Source organism: Balaenoptera borealis, assembly GCF_965194805.1.
Source record: "Balaenoptera borealis genome assembly, chromosome: 15".
Classification (NCBI taxonomy): Eukaryota; Metazoa; Chordata; class Mammalia; order Artiodactyla; family Balaenopteridae; genus Balaenoptera; species Balaenoptera borealis.
In genome coordinates this window covers 40,260,158-40,282,780 of record NC_138871.1, presented here as the reverse complement: position 1 = coordinate 40,282,780, position 22,623 = coordinate 40,260,158, and the positions used below count along the sequence as shown (strand labels likewise).

At 36.2% G+C, this 22,623-nt stretch overlaps 1 protein-coding gene across 1 annotated transcript in view; it reads left to right on the top strand.

Moving 5' to 3' along the window:
• Window positions 1–95: 95 nt before the first annotated feature.
• REL (REL proto-oncogene, NF-kB subunit) overlaps window positions 96–22,623 on the top strand; it is a 39,160-nt gene continuing 16,632 nt past the window's right edge. The window contains exons 1-4 of the mRNA XM_082358178.1: window positions 96–450; window positions 10,450–10,592; window positions 13,288–13,436; window positions 17,830–17,921. Of these exons, the coding sequence (XP_082214304.1) occupies window positions 441–450; window positions 10,450–10,592; window positions 13,288–13,436; window positions 17,830–17,921 (394 nt within the window). The 5' untranslated portion in view covers window positions 96–440. The remainder of the gene's footprint in view (window positions 451–10,449; window positions 10,593–13,287; window positions 13,437–17,829; window positions 17,922–22,623) is intronic.

The following is a 22,623-nucleotide window of genomic DNA, read 5'->3' as shown; positions in this document are numbered from 1 at the left end:
GCGGGGCACGGGCGGGGCGGGGCGCGGGCCGCTGAGAGCGGACGCACGCGCGCCGGTCGCAAGACGCTCCGCCCCCGCCCCAGCCCGGGGGAAGCGGCTGCGAGAAGCTTACGTCAGCCGCGGGAAGTCCCCCTCCCGCCGGGCTGTTCGCCTCTCGGGCCGACCTGCCCTCAGCTGTAGCAGCGCTCCGCCTCCTGGCTCCTGCACCCTGGACGGGCAACGCAGGGTGACCGGAGCGCGAGAATTAAGCGGGTGGGAAGGTGTGAGCCGCAAACCCAGAGGAGAGCGGGAAGGAGGAAGAGGAGGCCCCGGGGGTGGTCAGGGGGACTGGGGATCCCGCCGGCAGAGGTCCCTTGGCCGCCTGACTGACTGACGGGCTGATTGACTGCAGCGGCCTCGGGTCCGGACGCTCGGAGCGGGGCGGCGCGGTGAGCGGAGCCATGGCCTCGGGTGAGTGTTCTCGGCGCTGGCTACCGAGGGCCGGGCGCGGGCCTGGCCCTGACGGCGGGGGCGGGGGAGGAGCGCGTCCGAGGCTCTTGCCGCTCAGGGTTTCGGGCGCTCAATTTTGGTTGTGACTCATTCTGTCTTTAAAATCGCCTCTGGCAAACTGTCAACCTTTTTAAAAAGTAATCTGGTTCAGGGTTTGCGTGCGAAATCACAGTCACGCTCTGTAGTTTGATGCCATTATAATAGCCGGAGCCTTAGAGTTTCCCAAAGACTTGGTTTTTGGATTAGGGAAGTAATAAGAATCTAAATAAAGGAGGACGAAGATTTCCCGTATTTAAAAATTGATTTAAATTGAAATGGTGGTTTTACGTTTTAGAACAGGAACGAGGAACCTTCCGACCTCAGGAGAGGTCTATCTTTTTTAGTTTAATTTCATCAATTGCCAAGAGGTGATCGCTGTCGTGCTGACAGTTGGACAAAATGCGGTGCGGCTTTAAAAATCACCAGTGGTATTTTAACAGGTCTTAAGTGGAAATGTTGCTTCAACAAAGTGGATCATTTTTACTGTAAAGTGCGTACTTTCTAATTTATGGAACAGAAGTCGAGTTTTGTTTTGTTTTCCTTTGTTGGAAAGAAGGGGAAAAGAGGATTTTTAGAATTCCTGTGCTTTAAAATATGAGTAAGAATGAAAACAACTTTCTGTCACTTATGTGAATACTTATTTTTTGTCAATAAATGCGTGGATCTCTTGCTTTGGGGGAAACCAGTTTACCAAGAAACTGCTCAAAGGGTTAGGGAGGGAGCCTCACATCCAGCCATGGTTCAGGTCTGCCTGTAATCTAAGGGAAGTAAATCAGGTAGACTGCATTCGAGTGGGACCTTTACAGAAGTCTGGAAAGGTTTATGGGGGCACTTTCCCGGCAGAGGGAGCAGCGTGAGCAGAGGCTGAGGGACCTAAAAGTGTGGATTAACCTTGTGCTAGGAGGCTAAAGAGGGAGGCTTGTTTATGCTTGACCCGCATCCTCCCAACTCCCTGGTTCAGTGACCCTCAGTAGAAGGCTGATGAGTAGCGGAGAAGAGGAAGTAGAAAGCATAAAGGACTTTTTTTTTTAAAGGGTTGAGCAGAACAAAGCCATAGCTAGTGCTGTAGGCTGAAAAGGAAATTGGGGTGGTTCACATGACATTTGATTTCAGTTTGTCTGTGGTTTTCATGTGAGAATACAAATGTAGTTTAAAATATTTCAACTTTCTCTTTAGCCACCTAAGTGACCCTAAACTTTCAGATAATCTTGTAAATTCATAAATTCAAACCGTGTTTAGATTAAAAGTTCAAAGTGACTTGAAATACTTGGTTAATTTATTGATTATCAGAAAGATTTTGTATGAAAGTTAAAGAAGGGCCAGCATTATAAAAAAAAAAAGTCAGCCTTCTGGTAATTTAACCAAACTTTGTTGATATATGGCATGAATGTAATACTCCTAATTCTTTCAAAAGAGAAAGAAAAGAATTAGCCATTTATATAGAGTATCCTAAGACCCACATCATTTAAAAATGTGATACAATTTAAACTTGTTTAATGACACTATATTTTGTCCTATTGTGAGGACTGATTTCCTAAATTGAAGGGGAAAAAATTTAAAGGAATGGAAAGTTGTAGGGTAATTTTCTTTTCCTTTTTTTCCTGTTTTCTGGAGTTGCATTAAAATGGGACTGTTTAAAATACAACAAGTTATTTAAGTTGTAATTCAGTTGTCTGAAAACTGCTGAGGAAAAGTCTGGGTTTCCTTAATCACTCATAAAGACCTTAGACAAAAAGATTCACAAAATTATAAACTCCCATCCTGTTTTGAAACAGTAATTTAACCGAAAGAGTAACAACAACAACAACAAAACTTTTGCTTAATTAGTTTATCATTGTCTAATTTAGAGTCTGTTTGTAGTAAAGTTGTATAAAACCTCAAAAAGTATTTTTATTGATTACCAAGCATTTAAGACCATTTCTCACCGGATGTAATATGTAAATAGGTGTCTGTAGTTGAATATATGATCTGTATAACGTGAAAGTAAGAGATCATTATTTCATAAATAAAATTATATAAGTACCATGAATAACTGGGACTTTATGTATGATTCTAAATTTTGTTCAATTAAATTATATTATTTAGGATTTCACAGCTCGAGTACTATTAAGCTATCTTTATTGCTTTTTTTAAAAAAAATTACGCCTTGGTTCCAGTCTTTTGACACAATTAATGAGGACAGGCATTAAGAAAAATGTTCTCAGTCCTATCCAAGGTATGCATAGACAGTCATTACTCTTGTATATTTATGATTCTATCCTGTTTAATGTAAATAAAATTAGCTCTTTTTTTGTCTGAATTTAAAGCTTCTCATTGTTCCAGTAGAAAGTGCAAATGTTCCTGTGTGCGAATAGCTCTGTTTACTAATAAATGGTACTGTCTTTGGTAAAATATGTTTTAAAATTTAGGTAATTTATTTTTGTTTACAGTTTTAAAAATTATTATTTTTTAAATTGGAGTATAATTGATTTACAGTATTGTTTAGTTTCACATGTACAGCATAGCGATTCGGGTTTTTTTTACAGATTATATTCCATCATGGCTTATTACAAAATATTGGGTATAATTCCCTGTGCTGTACGGTAAATCCTTGTTGCTTATCTATTTTATGTATAGCATATTCACAGTTTTCTTTAGTGTAGTTCTGCTACGTCACATAATAGGAAGTACACAAAGAAATTGTGTTTGTTATCGCACTACTTACCAACTTTGTAGTGTAAATTGCAAGAGAACTGTTTCTCTTGAGTAAGGGGGAAAAATCAATGTAGTATGACACAATTTAATCTTTAATGAAAAACTGGAGCTGGAATTGATAGGTAAAGACCGTGATTTTTTTTTTAGTAGAAGACTGAACACATAAACATGAAGGCTGCTTCAGAAATGCAACACATGAAAATGTAGAGATAACAGTAGTATAAAAGAATTAAGATGATATATGATAGACATAGAGTGAAGGGAATGAGCAAGTGAAATGACTAGGGAGGAATCATGATGAGTCATAATTGGGAACATCTGGGGTGTGTGTAGTATCTTTCTCAAATATAATTTGAGGGACTCAGAGTTTCCTTTCATTCCATCTTTCTTTCATCTGTGTTTTCTGCAAATGATTGCGTTTGTAAGCACATGACCCAAATAATTGCATGGGATGTACTTATAGTAAAAAATTATTTGTTTAATTCGTATTTAAATGGGCATCCTATAATTTTTATTTTTAAATCTGACAGTCTTAATCCAGACAGATGATTTGGCCCTGCCATCTGTTTTTAATTTAGTTTCTCTACTTTTTTCACCCTGGAAGTTAAAATTTTTTTTCAGGACTTATTCGTCCACCCCACACCCCAACAGCAGTGGAATCTCTAGCAGTAAAATCTCTTTGCCAAAATTTTTTTACATCTTTTATTTACCTTGTGGTGCATACATCAAATACTCATCTGCAAATTCCCTTACTTGGATTCTTAAAGCCCAGATGAGAGAGTCAGCCTGATGTATTGGAGTAAACCTGGATTTTAGTCCATGATGGACCTGGGTTGGTTTTTATTCCAGTTCTGCCACTCTGTGATTTGAAAATGGGTATAACTACTGCAGAGTCTTAATAGGAGCAAATGAGGTAATGCATGCCCATAAATGTTAGTTTTCTTCTGTACTGGAGCTGTTTTGGGACACAGACCTCTAGGAAACAGGAGATCCTAGAAACACTTGGCACTTAATACTATTTAAGTATCCTGATGATTCTAGAATTTTACAAAACCTTAAGGTTTCATAAAAATAGACTAGACCAGATGCTAGATAGAAAATATATCTTTCAAGAATATGTAAGCATGCCCATTTACTTTTAAATAATTTGAAGTGGTTTTGTGCATATTTAAACTAGGGGAGTAGAAGTTGACAGTGATGTTTGGAGGCAGTCTCCTTTGTCCACTTAAATGATGGTAAGCATTCTGAAGAAGAAAGTAAATAAAAAATTGCTTAGTAAATAAACCATGTGTCCTTTTGCTAATTTGATTGATATAACTTATCCTTCCTTTGATTTCTTTTGCACCTTCTGTGTTAGTCTTTTTCTGTCTTTATGGGAATAGGCTTGAGTTTTCCTTGCCCTTTTGTTAATTGGATACAATTCTGTGTAGGAAGTGGTAACTCTAAATTTTTATCGTAATTGGGAAGAAATGGACATACTCACCTGTGTCTTAAGGTAAAGAAGGTCATCAACATAATTCAGTTGGGTTTGAGGAAAGAAGAATAGGTCTTTTCTTTTTCTCCAAAGTGAGTAGAGGTGATATTTAGAAAAGTATATATTGGTAGCTCCATTTGCTCCTTTGGGTCTCAGGCAATCTGTTATCCTGTACTTCAGTGAATGAGATTCAGTCTCTAGTCAGTTATTCAAAACTGTGGTGTTCACACATTGGCATGCTGTCTTGTAAGATGTGTTACTGATGATAGTTAAAATATTAATTTTGTAAAAGATTTATTTTAAATATCAGTGCAGTTGAAGGCTATTTCTGTAATAGTGCTTTTTTTCTCTTGCTTGCATTTGGGTAAGCTTTTTAGAGTGGGAGAGAGTTACAGGTAGTCAGAATTCCTCCACCTAGTCTATCCATCACCCGGCTCATCCTTGTACATGAATTTTGGGGTTGCTTCTCCAGATATGTGCGTTGTTGTTGCCACTTCTTTATGTTTTAGGGCAATGGTTCTTAATCAAGAGTGTGTTCAAATTGCTTGGAAAGTTTTTTTCAGAAACAAGTCTGGGCTTTAGATGGATTTCTATCTCTATTCAGCAGATCTCAGGTGGGGTCAGGACATGTATGTTTTTTGAAAAAGCTACCTAGGTGATTCTGATATATAGCCCCAATATGAACTTTGTTTCAGGACTTTCATTGGATCTAAATACTCACTTGCCTGTGCCAAGATGCATTATCTTCTTAAACTAAGTTGCATTTATTTTAGCTTATTTGCTATATCAGTTATTGTGACTTTATCCACAGCTGCTTTTATGCTGCTTGTTCTTTGAATTTGACCCCCCTGGGATCCCAGCTGTCATATTTGCTAATGTCATTCATAATTTCTTTTTCTTATAGCTTTATATAATTTTGAACTTTAGTTTTATCAACTGTAAAATGGGATAATAATTCCTGTCCTGTTTTTATGAGGCTAAAGTTAAGAGGATCAAATGATAAATGTATATTAAAGTGCCTTAAAACAGTGTTTTAATTACTATAATTAACATTTTTTCACTGTGCAATTAATGCTGGTTCCCAGTGCTAGCTGTCTGACAGTTGATCATCCACTTTTATCTTTTATTTCAATGTACGTTCTTTTTTTTTCTTTTTTTTCCAGTGTACTTTCTTTTTTTAATCTTAAAAACTCAAAGAGCACTCTTTCTTGCCTAAGTGCAAATAAAAACATAAATATATCTTGCAAACATTTTGGCTATATTTCAGATGTTATTCTGGTCTGTATGAGCATTTTACAATACTGTTAAAAATTTAGGGGTCAATCCCAGCTGTGCATAATATTGGTTAAAGAAAAGTACAGTAATCAGCTTGTTTAGAACCAACTTTTGAAGACATTTCTATGATTTTCAAAACTGTAGTGATTTGAGATAATCTTAGTTAAGAGTACTCATTTTCTCTACAGTTCCCTGATTTATGTTTTACCAACTTCCACTCCATAGATGATTGCATTTCACCACTTTTTATCTTCAGGAAGGATGGCACTTCAGAACAGGGTACTGAGGAAGGAAGTAAATGATACACTGTACTGATGCATGATATTATAAATGATTTACAGCTGGGAAGTTTTTTTTAAATTATAAATACAGATAAAGAAATTAGAAGATGAATAGGTATGAGGAGTATGAAGGTGTAGCGAGTTTAGTACTTACAAAGCACTGTTTTTTTCCTTAGTAGTACAACCTAATAAGGAAAATCTGAATAATTATTAATATAGTCTTTCAGTGTTTGCATAATGTACACAAACAAAAAGATCTTTAGATTTTCAGTCATTCATTCCACAGATATTTACTGAATATCTGTGCAAGGCACTGATGAGTAGGACACAATTCCTGCCTTTAGGTAGCTTGAAGAAATAAAACAAGTTGTTTGAAGAAATAAAACAAGTAGCTTTTTTTTCAAGAAGAAATAAAACAGTGAGTCTTCCCTAACTTACAGTTATTTGCAATAATTGCCATAAACAAAACGCTGTGATAGTTTAGAGGAGGGGAAGATTATTTCCAGCTGGGGAATGGAGAATATTACAGTAAACTCTGGTTGTTAGACTTTTTACCAATAAAGAGCTTCTACAATAGAAAGAATAGAGTTCGAGAGTTTTTTTAAGTACTTGATGTTATATGATAACTAATATTTGTCATTTTTAGAATTTAAAACTCTTTAAAAAATGTTTTATTTAATCTTTCAACAACTGCTTTTCTGTTCTCTTGTCTCCAGACTTTTTTCTTAAACATACTTTCTAGTTTAAGGAAGTGTTGTATAACCAATGAAATATTTGAGTGCTCACTTTAAGCCTAGCACTTTTATTCACACTCCTGCCTCAAAAGTTAGCCACTTACCATTAGTGATGTCATTCTATATCAACTTCCCACTAAGACACCTTTAAATAAGCAGTGGGCAGGGATTTATTTGACCTTTAGTTCAACCACAAGGATGATTTAAGATATTACTTAAAAAATACTGTTGAGTATTTTGAACTTCCTTTTCAGAGGAAAATGTACTTTCTTTTAAATACTCCTACAGGGATGTATAAGGATGTGAAATATTTGAAACTGAAATGTGAATTTGATTATTTGAAATATACAAGGATATATAAGGTTGTGAAATTTTTTGTCTTTTTTAATTAATTTTTATTAGAGTATAGTTCACTTACAATGTTGTGTTAGTTTCTCTTGTACCAGCAAAGTGAATCATATATATATACATATATATACAAATATATATCCACTCTTTTTTAGATTCTTTTCTCATATAAGTCATTACAGAATATTGAGTAGAGTTCCCTGTGCTATACAGTAGGTTCTTTTTTTTTGGCTGCGCTGGGTCTTTGTTGCTGCGCACGGGCTTTCTCTAGTTGCGGCGAGCAGGGGCTACTCTTCTTGCAGTGCACGGGCTTCTCATTGCAGTGGCTTCTCTTGTAGCAGAGCACAGGCTCTAGGTGTGAGGGCTTCAGTAGTTGCGGCACATGGGCCCCAGAGGGCGCAGGCTTCAGTAGTTGTGGCGTGTGGGCTCAATAGTTGCGGCACACAGGCTCTAGAGCACAGGCTCAGTAGTTGCCCCGCAGCATGTGGGATCTTCCCAGACCAGGGATCGAACCTGTGTTCCCTGCATTGGCAGGCAGATTCTTAACCACTGGACCACCAGAGAAGTCCTATAGAGTAGGTTCTTATTTGTTATCTATTTCATATATAGTAGTGTGTATATGTCAATCCCAATCTCCCAGTTTATCCCTCCCAAGGATGCAAAATTGAAATACTCATCTGCATGCATTACATTTTTCAGTAAAATTGAAATAAGTATTATTAACTTGATTAGGTTAAAGTCAATTTTCCCTGGCTCTGTCTTTTGAATAAACAAATAAGTAGTAAATTCAAGCGCAGGGAGTCTAAACCAAACAGAATAAAATTAAAGATACCAGTAATACTTTACTTAGTAACACAAAGTAGAAAATATGGAGCCATCAATGATTCTTTACTTTCTCTTAACCCTAATATTCGTTCAGTCACCAAGTACTGTCAATATTATCTTTTAAATAATCCTTCATTCCTATTATCACTACCAAATTTCAGAAATACTCTCATCATTGCCCACATTACTGTAACAGCCTCTGATCACCTTGCTAAACTGATCACCTTGCTTTCCCTTTTCTTTTTAATCTGTCACTGCCACCAGAATTCTTACTCTAAAATGTCAATCAGATCATGTGATTCCCCTGCATAAAACCTTTCATTGATTCTCTGTCACTCATAGAATGAAATCCAAATCTCCAAATGTACTCTGGCTTTGGTTCTCTTCCTAAGGGTGGAAGTGTACTTCATTTCCATTGGGGCTGTATTGTGATTCTTTAGCTCTTTTTTTCTGTGCCTCCACCTTTGGACACACTCTTCCCTTTCTCTAGAATGCCTGCCTTTCTCCCTTCCCCCTCCCCATCCTTTTGCTTCAGTACCTCTTTTTGTCCTTTGACATAGTTAGGCTTTCCTGACTCTTTTGCTCTTATTACAATTTTATGCAGAATTTTGTTAGCATAAACAAAATTTTGTTGCTTCCTCTATAGTCTAATAATTTGTGTTGTTTGCCTCACTATTCTGTAAGATCCTTGAAAGAAGCAGTTGTATATATACTGTCATGGTATTACTATAAATCATTGTTTTCAAGAAAGCATTCAAAATAATAATAGACCATTTACTGAATATTTGTTATATGCCTGACATTTGGTAAGAACCTAACACGTTATCTCTAATACAGCAACCCTATGTGGTAGGTGCTGTTGTTATTATCTCCATTTTATAGAGTAGGAAACTTAAGAGATATGATATTTCCAGGGTCTTCAATGTTAAGATGTGGCTGAGTAGTACTCAAAAGGCCTCTTCCCCATACTGCACTGATAATACCCACTGTGTTACCCTTTCTGAAGATTTGCTTGCATCATAACAGAGGATAAGCCTTTAGTCAAATAAATGGATATCTTAATTGTGGGAATTTAGAAATCACTAAACTGATTGAGGGAGGGTTTTTTGGGGGGTTCTGGTTTTTGATTTGGGGGTTTTTTTAGTGGAAGACATCTTTATACCCCTGAAATAAAGATACGTTGCTAAGTACCCTACTTGTAAGCACACTTGAGTGTCTTTATTAAATGTCATTTCCTTGATTTGGATAATAAGAGGGGGCAAAAGTGCATATGTTTTAGACAGCTTTATTGACATATAACTAATGTACAATAAATTGCACATGTTGTTTAAAGTATGCAATTTTATAACTTTTGACATATTTATACAATTTTGAGATCATCACCACAATCAAGTAATTAACATGTCTGTCATTCCCCAAAGTTCCCCATCCACTCCACACCCCTATGCTTAGGCAACCAGTGATCTGCTTTCTATCATTATAGATTAGTTTACATATTCTAGAGTTTTATATAAATGGAATCATAACAGTATGTACACTTTTGATCTGGCTTCTTTCACTCAGCATATTTATTTTGAGATTCATCCATGTTGTTCTGTGTATCAGTATTGATTCTAAAGGTATATATTTTGAATTACATTTGTTATAGAAAGTAAATAATTATTTTCTTTTCTTCTGTTGTGTCTTATACTTCAAGTGGGACTGACTGAAAATTCTTTTGAGTGTAAAGTCCCTTCTGGAACTTGTTTTGCTCTACTATGTATAAGTCCTTTAAGATTCCAATGGAGATATAAAAAACTTAACATTTCCTTCTGCAAGGATTTAAATACATTTTCATTTTCAATGAACAGTCTTTTAGTCCACTGTTAAGTCTAATGTAAAATCAAGCAAAGTCACTTTTGGAATATAATATTGTACTTCTGAAGGCTATCTTCTTGACCCTTCTGGGAGAATTTTGGGGGAAAACCCTTCTGCTTGGTCTCATGTAAGTGGGTATCTCTGAAGTGGTTATCACAGAACTTCACTCTGGCATTAGTTATAGATATTAAACGATAAAGTGCTAACCAGTAAATATGATTTGAATGACTTGTGTTTACACTGTACGGGAGCTCAATTTGAATGAGAGAGAAGAGTGTCTTTACCACCCAATCTTTGATAATTACATTTCAACCTTGTAATTTAATATTGAGAGGGAAAATTTTTTAGTCTACTGTTTTATAAAAAACAAAACGGTTAAAATCCATTATCTTTTCTATTGTAATCTCACCCTCCCCCCTTTTAAAATTTTCAGGTGGATATAACCCATGTATAGAGATAATTGAACAACCCAGGCAGAGGGGAATGCGTTTTAGATACAAATGTGAAGGGCGATCAGCAGGCAGCATTCCAGGGGAGCACAGCACAGACAACAACCGAACGTACCCATCTATCCAGGTAATAGACCATTCTCCTGTGTGTGTGTGTCCTTAGTTGCTTCATATTTTAGCTACAGCAACTATGTTAAAGACCCAGCTTCTTCACAGTGATCTCCACCAGCTTTTTCTTCCTTTTTCTTCTTTTTAATTGATCTATACTGCATAGAATTCTAGGGACATTTCTTAAGTACAGCATGGATTCTTCATCCCTGTGGATAGTTATACATTGTGTGTTAATCTAAGTAGAGTGATTCCCAGTGCTTAATGTACACTGGCAGCTCTTGGATGATGATCCCTTTTATGGAACAAAAAGCTAATGAGGAAAAAGCATTCTCTCCTTCCAGAGGTGATCAGAATTGTTCTGTAGATTGAAAACATGCATTTGGGAATTCAATTAGAATTCTTCCTGCAGTCACTTGGTTAATCTAGGGTCTATGTAAAAAGAGAACATTTTTGTCTTTTTTCCCCCTTACCTTTATTGCCTATCCCTGATACTCTGGGTTGCTTTGACTGATTTGAAACATTGCCACTTTTTTTTTTTTTATTAATTAATTTTTATGGCTGTGTTAATTAATTTTTATGGCTGTGTTGGGTCTTCGTTTCTGCGCGAGGGCTTTCTCTAGTTGCAGCAAGCGGGGGCCACTCTTCATCGCGGTGCGCGGGCCTCTCACTGTCGCGGCCTCTCCTGTTGCGGAGCACAGGCTCCAGACGCGCAGGCTCAGTAACTGTGGCTCACGGGCCGAGTTGCTCCGCGGCATGTGGGATCCTCCCAGGCCAGGGCTCGAGCCCGTGTCCCCTGCATTGGCAGGCAGACTCTCAACCACTGCGCCACCAGGGAAGCCCCCGCCACTTTTTAAATATAGTTTTTTCATATTAGCATAAATTTTTAAAGCAGTTTGACTTTGGTAATATACTATAATTATAAACTATACTATATTTGTATTTTATATACATTTCCTTCAGTTTTTAATGATTGTTTTTTTTATTCTTTAAATGCCAATTTAAAACCTTAATGGCAGAGTGGATTTTTGAAAAGTGTTATTCAATGTTTCATCAGCAGATCTGAATTCACTATTTTATAACTAGATTAGTTACAGAGTTTACTCTATTGAACTTAAAGGAAATGCTAAGTTATATAACAAGCCAATGGCAAAATTACATATTGAATTACAAATTCCAATCTTCTATCACATTTTTTTGTTAGCAATATGGATTTGAGTTAGATCTAAGTCTTTTTATATAATGTTAAAATGGGAGAGGTGCTAATAAAAGGTAAATAAGAAAACAGTAATCTTCTATTCCTTTAAGAGCGAATTTTAACTCTTCTCCATAATTCAGCTTATTCTATACATTCTCTTTAATATTTCTAAGATCTATATCCTTACCATTCCAGTACGTTCTAAACAACTTTGCAGCTTGAGTTCTACATTAGCCTACCTTATGCTTTTTTTCTTTTTTTCTTTTTTTTTTGGCTGCACCACACGGCTTGCGGGATCTTAGTTCCCCAACCAGGGATCGAACCTGTGCCCCTGCAATGGAAGCACGGAATCCTAACCACTGGACCACCAGGGAATTCCCAACCTTACACATTTAAGTTGTTACCTTCTCTTTTATTCAGAAAGGCAATAAATACTTTCTGGTTACTGTTCAAATTAAGTTTAAATTCAAAATTATGGATTTTAATGCCCTTTTACCTGTGAAACCACCTATTCTTACTTAACTGCCTTGCCATTTGTGCTTGCAAATTTGCTAGCTTCCAACCTGAACATTAGCTCATTCCCACATGCTTCCTTCCTCTCCCATGTTTAACTCTTCTCTTCTTTCTCAGTGTTCTGTGCGAAAACTTAATTTTGCAAAACTCAACTTGATTTATTGCCTGTTATACAGTGAACACTTGCAGTATGCTTACTGATTAACAAATATTTTTGTGAAATGAAATGTAATGTATTAAGTAAAATGATCATATTTGTGTGCTATCATTTCCATTATGGCTTAAATATATGCTTTTTCGTTTTTTGGCTGCATTGGGTCTTCGTTGCTGCGCGCGGGCTTTCTCTAGTTGAGGCGAGTGGGGGCTACTGTTTGTTGCGGTGCGTGGGCATGTTATTGCCGTGGCCTCTCTTGTTGTGGAGCACAGGCTCTAGGTGCACCGGCTTCAGTAGTTGCAGCACGCGGGCTCAGTAGTTGTATCTTGTGGGCCCTAGAGCACAGGCTCAGTAGTTGTGGCGCACGAGCTTAGTTGCTCCGTGGCATGTGGGATCTTCCCGGACCAGGGCTCCAACCCGTGTCCCCTGCATTGGCAGGCGGATTCTTAGCCACTGTGCCACCAGGGAAGCCCTAAATATATACTTTGAAGGGATGTTTATGGTATGACAATGAATATAAGAGCATGGCATTCAGTGACTCAACATCTTAGAATTTCCTCATGCTCTGTGATAATATTTTGGTGTAATTTTACTTGTTTTCAAAGGAAAATAAGCAAAAATCAGATGATATGACCAATTGAATTAGGGCACAAAATAATATGCCAAGGAACTGAGAGGTAAATTCTTCTCTACTGGTATTCTCTGTAAAGTTTCATCCAAACTGCAGTTGCCAGTCAATTGGACTTTATTTAGGGCTAACTATATTATATAAATTGAACTCTCATTTTGTAGATCAGTTCTTAATGAGACGTATTTATGGATCATATATTTAATTTCCCCCCTTTTCAGATTATGAACTACTATGGAAAAGGAAAAGTGAGAATTACATTAGTAACAAAGAATGACCCATATAAACCTCATCCTCATGATTTAGTAGGAAAAGACTGCAGAGATGGCTACTATGAAGCAGAATTTGGACAAGAACGTAGACCTTTGTTGTAAGTACACAGTCACAGACATTTTTAGGAATAGAATAAGCATAGAATGAATGCTCTTGATTCTTATCCATGTACCTCTGTTATTTTTTAGCAGAATAAACTAATTCCTCACTGTACTTCTATTTACTATAGTATACATGTACATTTTCTTATCATTTGCATTGGAACTACCCTTTCATTCTTTATTAGTAGACACAGCCCATCATGGTAGCAGGAATACTTCTTTATTGTAACTAAAAGTAAACAAACTTATTTTACGCTGCGATTTTCTTTCTTAGTTTGAACAACTTATGAAAGATTTTGTTTCATAAATTTTTACTCTCTTTTCATTGATAGTTAACTTAAAAATTGCCAGATGTGAGAAAATCAACTGGAAAACTGGAATTATTATTTGAAAAGGGCAGTTATAAAATTAACTACAGCAATAGTTCTAAGATTTTTTAAAAGTATGTAATACTTTGTGTTTGAGGCTGCTGGATGGATCCATTCATCCTATTGGTGAGAGTGTAAATAAATATAATCTTTCCGGTAGGCACTTTAACAACTACATAGCAAAAGCCTGAAAAATATGAATGTCTCTTGAACTAGCAATTCTATTTCTAGGAATTTATCCTGAGGAAATAATTTCTAATTAAGCATGTTCAGAAACTTAGCTATAACGATGTTCATTGAAGCTTTGTTTGTGATGGCAAAAAGTTAGAAGCAATCCAGATAATAAACAAAGGGGGATTAGTTAAATAAACTGGTATATCCATGCAGTGTACTCCTATGTAGCCTTAAAAATAACCTTGCATATATGTCTTTGTATAGAATGATATTCCCAATATTTAGATAAATAAAATAGGGCTTTAAAACAATGTGTGATAAATACTTTTTAAAATTTTCATTTTATATTGGAGTATCGTTGATTAACAATGTTGTTTTAGTTTCAGGTGTACGTGATAAATAATTTTTTCAAAAGTAAACGTACATATACATAGTAGTATAAACACTAAGGTATTGATAGTAGTTGTCTCTGGGTGGAAAGAATTGTGGGGTTTTATGTTCTTTTAACTGGTGTTTATTTTATAATTCATTTTTTGTAACGAACATGTGTTGCCTTTGAGGAAAAATGAAACCAGTTGCAACAGGAAAAGATTAGTAGCCTCCTTAAATACTAGCAGTAACCATTTAGAAAGTATACTTTTAAAATATTCCTCTTTCAGTAACAACACAAAACATAAACTATCTAGTTATACAAACTTGGCAAGAAGTATTTCCTGTTTATATTATTTGACCTCCCAATAGCATTTTACATTGTAGATTACTCCTTTATTGGAACATTATTATTCCTTGATTTCTGATTTAGTGAGAACAAACTCTCCTGTTTTACTTCTTACTTCTCTGGCTGTTCTTTCTCAATCCTAGTTACAGGCAGTTAAATTTTTGGACTACCTTAATTATGTCCAGTGATGCCCAATAATGCCTGTTAGGGCTGTCCTACCTTTCCCCTCAATCCAAGATCCTGTTAAGGATCATACATTATTTTTAGGTGTCATGCTTATTTAGTCTCCTTTAATTTAGAACAGTTTCTTGGCCTTTGTTGGTCTTTCATGACATTAACATTTTTGAAGAGTTTAGGTTGTTTTGAAGAATGTTGTTCAATGTGGATTAGTCTGAATGGTTGCTCATGATTATGTCCATGTTACCATGAATAATAATTTCATGTTAACATGAAATAGTTTGGATGAGAAACCTACAGAGGTGATGCTGAATTGTTCTCAAAATAATGTTTTAGGAGATGCGATATTAGTTTTTTCCCATTGGTGATATTAATTGGCATTCTATTGTAAAGAAAAACTTTTCCATCTTCCCCTACCTCAGTTGAAAAAATACCACTATAGACTCATGGATTCTTTTATTCAGTGTATTATAATTGAATGCTAGTCCATTACTAGCATTATTATTTTGATTTTCAAATTGACCCAAACTTGACCAATGCAAGCCCCTTCAAACTGTTTCCTGTGTCCTTTTGACATGTCCCCATCTTTCTTCGAGCACTTCTTTACTTTCTGACACAGCGAAGTGTTCAAGACTTACTTGTACTTTTCTTGCCCAAACCTTGAAATCTTCAGTTTTTTCTAAGGATCTCTGGTTTCTTTCAGTAGGGAATGGTAATAAGGGTGATTGCCTTTTTGACATATTCTCTTAAATAGCTCAAAAGCACCTCAAATAGAATATGCTCCAAACCATGATCTTACTCTGATCATATATACCTCTTTCCTCTCAAAATTGGTCTTCCAGTGTACCTTGTTTTACTACTTGCTATAAAAGCAAACATAGGTGTCATCCTTGACACCTCCTCACAGAGGTGCACACGTTGAATTCACTAACAGGTACCTCCTAAATAGGTCTTGAATCTATCCACTTCTCTCAGTGACTCCATCACCAACATACTAATTGATCAACTCTCTGCCATCATAGGTTCCCGTGACATCATGTGTATCTCCTTTATAAAACTTGTCATGATTTCAGTTTAGCATCTTGGTGTGTGATTACTTCATATCTGTTTCACTAGAAAAAAAGTTTCAGCAAACTTTTTCTGTAAGGACCAGATAGTAAATATTTTAGGCTTTGCAGGCCCTGTGGTCTCTGCTGTACCTGCTCAACTCTGCTGTTGTGGCATGAAAGTACCTGTAGATAATATGCCAACAAATCAGTTTGTTCGAGTAAAACTTTATTTACGAGAACAGGTGGTGGGCCAGATTTAGTCCATGGGCTATAGTTTGCCAACCCCTGCTCTAGACTGTAAGCTCCATGAGAGGAGGGATTGTATACTCCCATTACTTATCAGAGTTTTTGGTACATAGTAGGAACCCCAGAACTTGTTGAATGACTATGAATGAATGAGAAATTGATTCATATAATCTCTGTGATCCTTGGTTTCCTCATGTGAGAATTTCAGTGTGTGAATAGGAGTCAAATATGATTATTCAGATGAAACTATCAAGTAGTGTATAAATATATAAAAACAAAGAGTTCTTTAAAATCTTTTGTCAAAGAAAAAGTGAGAACCAACCTAAGAATCTTTCAAAGAAGTGCAATACTTTTGAGGAAGACAATCATGGTTTCAAGGTTTCAAGAAAGGATTACAAGTTCAAGATTTACTTTTTAATTATTGGAGGCAGAAGAAGGAAATGTTAAAGATATTTTAGGTGCTAACAAAATCGCAGGTGTGGTGAATGTGAAGAGCATGAACAATAAGACAACAACGCATGGAGGGGGCAAACAAGGCAAGCGACCTCCTGGTGCAAAGGGCCATGTCAAGTTTGAACAAACAGTAATGTTAGTATAACCAAGTTTTGCTTCCTTATTCACACCCACCCAACTTTAATGATGTCATGGTTTTTCCATGTGGGAACAAGTATGACTGGTGGTGGTAGGGGAGTTCCCCCCACCATCATCTGTACTACACATATGCAAATTAGTAATATTTGTAGCAGTTGAGAAATTTTCCATAAATGACATTTTGAAACTTTTGTTAAATATTATTGTTAGTATTAAATATCTTTCTAATGAAAAAACTATGTAGTTTGATGCTTTCTTATGATGAATGATTATTATAACTTCATATGATAAGGCACAAAACATATTCCACTGCTGCTGGCAGTGAAGTCATTTGAAGTCAAAAACCAGATGTCCGTGGAGTGGAGAGGCTGAGGTGTAAGAGGATTAGCAGGCACTGTAGCAAACTGCAGAGCCCTGTATAAATGGGGCCTCAGGTGCTTAGCTCCAGCCGGGTGTTTCTGTGCCAATCTACTGTTGCCAGACCTTTAAAATGTTCAAGAGAAGCCAGAAATCCAGAACGTTTATATGCAGTTACCTGGTTTTTAAATGTTGGTAGTCTACGCACATTTTTTTAAAATGTAGTCAACACTTCTATGAGCTCAGCAAAACTATACCTGTAGGTGTCAGCCTGTGGGCATCTTTTTACAACTTTTGCTTTACATTATCAAATGTACAGATTTTATTGATTTGATTATGAATTCGTTTGGGTGGTGAATTTTAGCTTTTTGGTGTTGCTTTCCTCTTAATCTTTGTCTACTTTGGTATATTTGATGCAGGAATATTAGTAAGATCTAACCATAAAATACTGTATGTAAAAGTGATAAAGTATACGCTGCTTTTCTTTTAACAATTCTCTTAGAAATATAGCCCCATTTTTTTATCCTCACATCTTTATCATAGCAATTGGAAATGTACTTCATGCTTTTCATGTCTCCATCTGACATTATGATGACCCTTCAGTGCTGGATATATGCTTGATTTTTGCAGTATTCTTTAATAAAACCTCATTTATGTGTCCTTGTGTTCAGCTATAAGGAAATTTGAAAGCTCTGTGTTTTCCTTCTAGTTTTCAAAATTTGGGTATTCGATGTGTAAAAAAAAAAGAAGTAAAAGAAGCTATTATTTCAAGAATAAGGGCAGGAATCAATCCTTTCAATGGTAAGTATGTTTGATTTAATTATTTCTATTATTTGGATATTGACTTATTGTGTTAAATGATTTCTATTTGTATTTTCAACCTGTGCTTTAAAAAGCTGTCTTAAGTTCTGTGTTAACTTATATACTTGTCTTACACCTGTAAATGAGGATTGAAGTATATTTAAAATGCTTCAGTGTTGAAAAAAAAATTCTTATTCACACAAGGCTTTCTACTATCAGTGAAGAGTGTCATTGTTTTCTATAAGAAAACCCTCTCAAAAATATTCTGATTCTTTTGGAATGTGGCCTTCCTTTTGCCACTCCAGCAGACAATATATACTCCCCTCTCTGAATATTGAATAGGCACTGTGGTTATAAGGTATTGGAGTGCATTTAACTCAAGGGCATATTCAACAGTGAAACTTAAATTAATCCCAATGTGGAAGTAGTATAGAAATAGTAGAGGCTATACAAAATATTTTAATAGTATATTTGTGTGTATGGCTAGATATTTACTGTTTAGTGGATTTTGTTGGGGATGACACTGTCTGGTGTAGCACCTGGTAATGGTGCCACAATTGCTACAGAATAGGTGAGGGCTATATTTCTTGAATAGAAAAATGACTACCAAGCTGACATCCTACACTACAGTGGTCTCCATTGTAAAGTCATCTGCAGCCACTTAAATATGCATAATTCAGGTATTGAACAACTATAAAATTTTCAAAGCATAGATTTCTTTGTCATATTTAAGATATCCTTATATTGTTAGTTTGTGTTTTTCGTGGATGTTTAAAAATAATTTCAGGGATATGATGATAATTTAAAGAATATGCTCATAGACAAGTAGTGTTTTTATGAATTATAAGGTCTGCATCTCTTTTCTCTAGGTCTTTATTTTTCATACTATTTAGTATAACACAAAAAGCAAAAGTCCCCTTCTTTCTCTTCAGTATTACTCACTGTAAGAGACTACTGTTAAATTTGATGTAAATTTTTCTAGAATTTTCTTTATACGTGTGTCATGTATATATATACACACACATGTATTTTTTATATAAATGGAGTCATGTTACACTTCCTAATCTACTGCTTCTTACTTTTCACTCAGGAATATATCTTAAACATCTTTCCATATTAGTACTTATAAATCTAGTTTACTTTTTAACAGTATTCTGTGGTTTGGGTAGGCTTTAATTTGTTTATCTAGTCATCTATTAATAAACGTTTAAGTTATTTTCAATTTACTAAAAAAACTCCATTGAATATAGACTTTGAACTCTTGTGTGATTTCTTTTTTTTAATAAATTTATTTATTTATTTATTTATTTATTTTTGGCTGTGTTGGGTCTTCGTTGCTGCGCATGGGCTTTCTCTAGTTGCAGTGAGCGGGGGTACTCTTCGTTGCGGTGTGTGGGCCTCTCATTGTGGTGGCTTCTCTCGTTGTGGAGCACGGGCTCTAGGCGCGCGGGCTTCAGTAGTTGTGGCATGCAGGCTCAGTAGTTGTGGCATGCAGGCTCAGTAGTTGTGGCGCATGGTCTTAGTTACTTAGCTGCTCTGCGGCATGTGGGATCTTCCCGGACCAGGGCTCAAACCTGTGTCCCCTGCATTGGCAGGCGGATTCTTAACCACTGGACCACCAGGGAAGTCCCTCTTGTGTGATTTTTTTTTCCTTAAATATTTTCTATGCCTTCATTTCCTTATTTATAAAGTGGAGATAATAATAGTACGTACTTCATAGGTTGTTATAAGAATTAAATGAAGTAAAATATGTAAAGCACTTATTATATACTAGGAACTATTCTAAGTGCTGTATGAGTATATGTTATTAATATCATGCCTTGTTCTGGATTGGTAAAAACAAAAATCAGAAAACCCCCCAAACTTCCACAGATGGCCCATCTGCCTTTTGACTCCTGCATTTCCCTTTTTAATGCCCTTTCCACTGGAGTCAGGAGATCTGGATTTGAATTCCAGCACTGCCACTTGTACATGCTACGTGACTTGGGAAAGTTATGTAACCAAAGCTTTGGTTTTCTCTTCTGTGAAGCAGTGTTGTAATGATTAAATAAAATAGTGTACATAAAGTACTTAACATTTACTCCTTGACATACAAATAATGCTTAATAAGTGGTAGCTATTATTTATAATCTCCTTGTTTTATACTGCATTATCCCTGTTTCATACTATGCCTAGACTTGATGGCCACTTTAATTTAAAAGTTGGCCTTTTACTTTAGCAATAAATCAAAATTTTAAATGAGCATACTCCTGACCCAGAAATTTTCTACTTTTGAAAATTATCCTAAGGAAATAATACCTGGTGTAGCTAGGATTTGAAAACAGGTAGCCTGGCTCTCGGGCGCATTGCTTTATCTCAACTATGCTTGTTGTATTAACTGTTGTATTAACTCCCCCCCCCCATTAGAATAATCTTAGAACAGTGCTTTAGTGTATTATTGTGATTAAAAAGTTGCAATGGCTCCTTAAATAGTTTAAAAACGAAATGGCCCTAAATTGGAAATCTTCCACATGTAGCTCCAACATATCTTTCCTACCTTCTTGTCCACTGCTCCTCTTCATGAACCATTCTCTATTCCAGAAAAACTGTTTTGTTTATCCACCCTGACCATCTCTCAGTCAGTCGTCTCTGTTCTTCTCACTACCATTGTAGGAATGTAAGCTTACATCGTTTTTTAGCCTGGACCGTTATTGATAGCCTCTAAACTTGTGTTCCTGCCTCTATTCTAGATCACCCTCCAGGCAGTTTATACACTCTACATCCAAAAAGATTCTTCTGAAACCAATATGAATCATTTCAAAACTCTGCTTATTATCCTTCAGTGACTCCACATCACCTTCACCAGTGACTCTCAATCTGAATGTGCATAGGAATCCCTTAGTACTTGCTAAAAATGTAGAATCCAGGCCACATTTTCCCTAATTTGATAGGTCTAATGTGGGGCCTTGGTCTCTGTATTTTAAGAAGCCTCTAGATCCATGTTTCTTAACTGCAGCTCACAGTAGGGAATAGATTTTATTTCTCTACTCAATACATACACACATAGATAAAAAACAATATTCTTACTACATGCAATATACTCTAATCCATTCCTTTCCATTTGATTTTTTTTTTTTAAAGAAAATGCATGTCCAACACAGTAAATTAATTTTATGACCAATGGGTCCTAAACTCTTAGTACATGCAGTATGCTTTCTATTCTATTCAATTCCATTTCTTTTTCTTTTTTTTTAAGACAATGCTTAATGAACCCACTAAATTAATTTTATGATCATTGGGTCTCAAACTACAATTTGAAAATCTCTGCCCTAGATGATTCTAATGCAAGTGATCCATGGACCACACTTTGAGAAACTCTGATATACTTGCTAGATTCAGTTTCTCAAGCATGACATTTAAAGCCCTTCATAATCTGATCCGTTTTCCATTCCAGCGTCATTTCTAGCTGTCATCCTCTGCCTCAACTTCCTGTCCATCCTTCCCCTAGCACTGAGTGCACACATGCCATCTGAACTGTTGGCCATTCTGAATTACTTGTCATGTTAGAAGAACCATATTTTTTCTTACTACGTGTTCTTATACGTGCAAGTTCCTAGCATGAAATGCCTTAATCTACAATGGTGAATTCTTTCTGCTCATCCCTCAAGTTTAAGGGACACTTCTTTCAAGCTTTCTGTGACTTTCTCAGAGCAAAGTATTCTGTTTTCCCAAAGTGCTGTACATATTCTAATATGGTTTGCTATAAATTTATTAACATGTTTCTCCCTCACTAAATCGTGAGACTCTGAAAGGTAGGGACTCTCTTCTGTGCATCTCTGGCACCTAGACCAGTGTCAGATACGTGGAAGAGGCTTAATTAAAATTTGTTGACAGAATAAATGAACAAATGAATGAACATGCCTTGTTTGTACTTGTCTACCAAAAATATTCAAATTGCTTTCCTTACCTGAAATGCCCTGAAAGCCTTTTCAGTTCTCTCTGAAGAACTGAAGTCATATCCTCTTAATTATACCATTCACTCAGCAATTGATCATGGAAAGCTTTGTGACAACTATTAGGTCATTTAATTGAAGCAGATTAATTTCATGCTTATTGTGGACAGAGTCTCTGATGGAACTTATTTATATTTCACTTTGGCACCTAAACAATGTATTTGTATTACTGTTATATTAGATATCTATCTTCACAGCTAAGTACCTTCAGGTAATGTGTTTCCTACCTGTATACAGTAGGTTACCCAACTTAACTACTTATGCATTCATTCCTTTGACAGATTTTTACCTTATGTAATCCTTATGGTCCTAGGTTGTTTTAGGTGCTCAGATTAAGTCAGTGAACAGAACAGACAGAAATTCCTCCCTTTGAATAAGGTATATTCTAGTGGAGAGAGACCAACAGTTAACAATCAACTTTACTAAACAGGTATATAATTTATTAGACAACTAAAAGTGCTAAGGGAAAAAACCAGCAGTGTAAGGAGCCAGGAACCTGTAGTTAGGGGGATGGGTTATAAATTTAAGCAGAATGGTTAGAGTAGGCCTTGTTCTCTATTCTTTTTTTTTTTTTTAATTAATTTATTTATTTATTTTGGCTGTGTTGGGTCTTCGTTGCTACCCGCGGGCTTTCTCTAGTTGCGGCGGGCGGGGGCTACTCTTCGTTGCGGTGCGTGGGCTTCTCATTGTGGTGGCTTCTCTCATTGTGG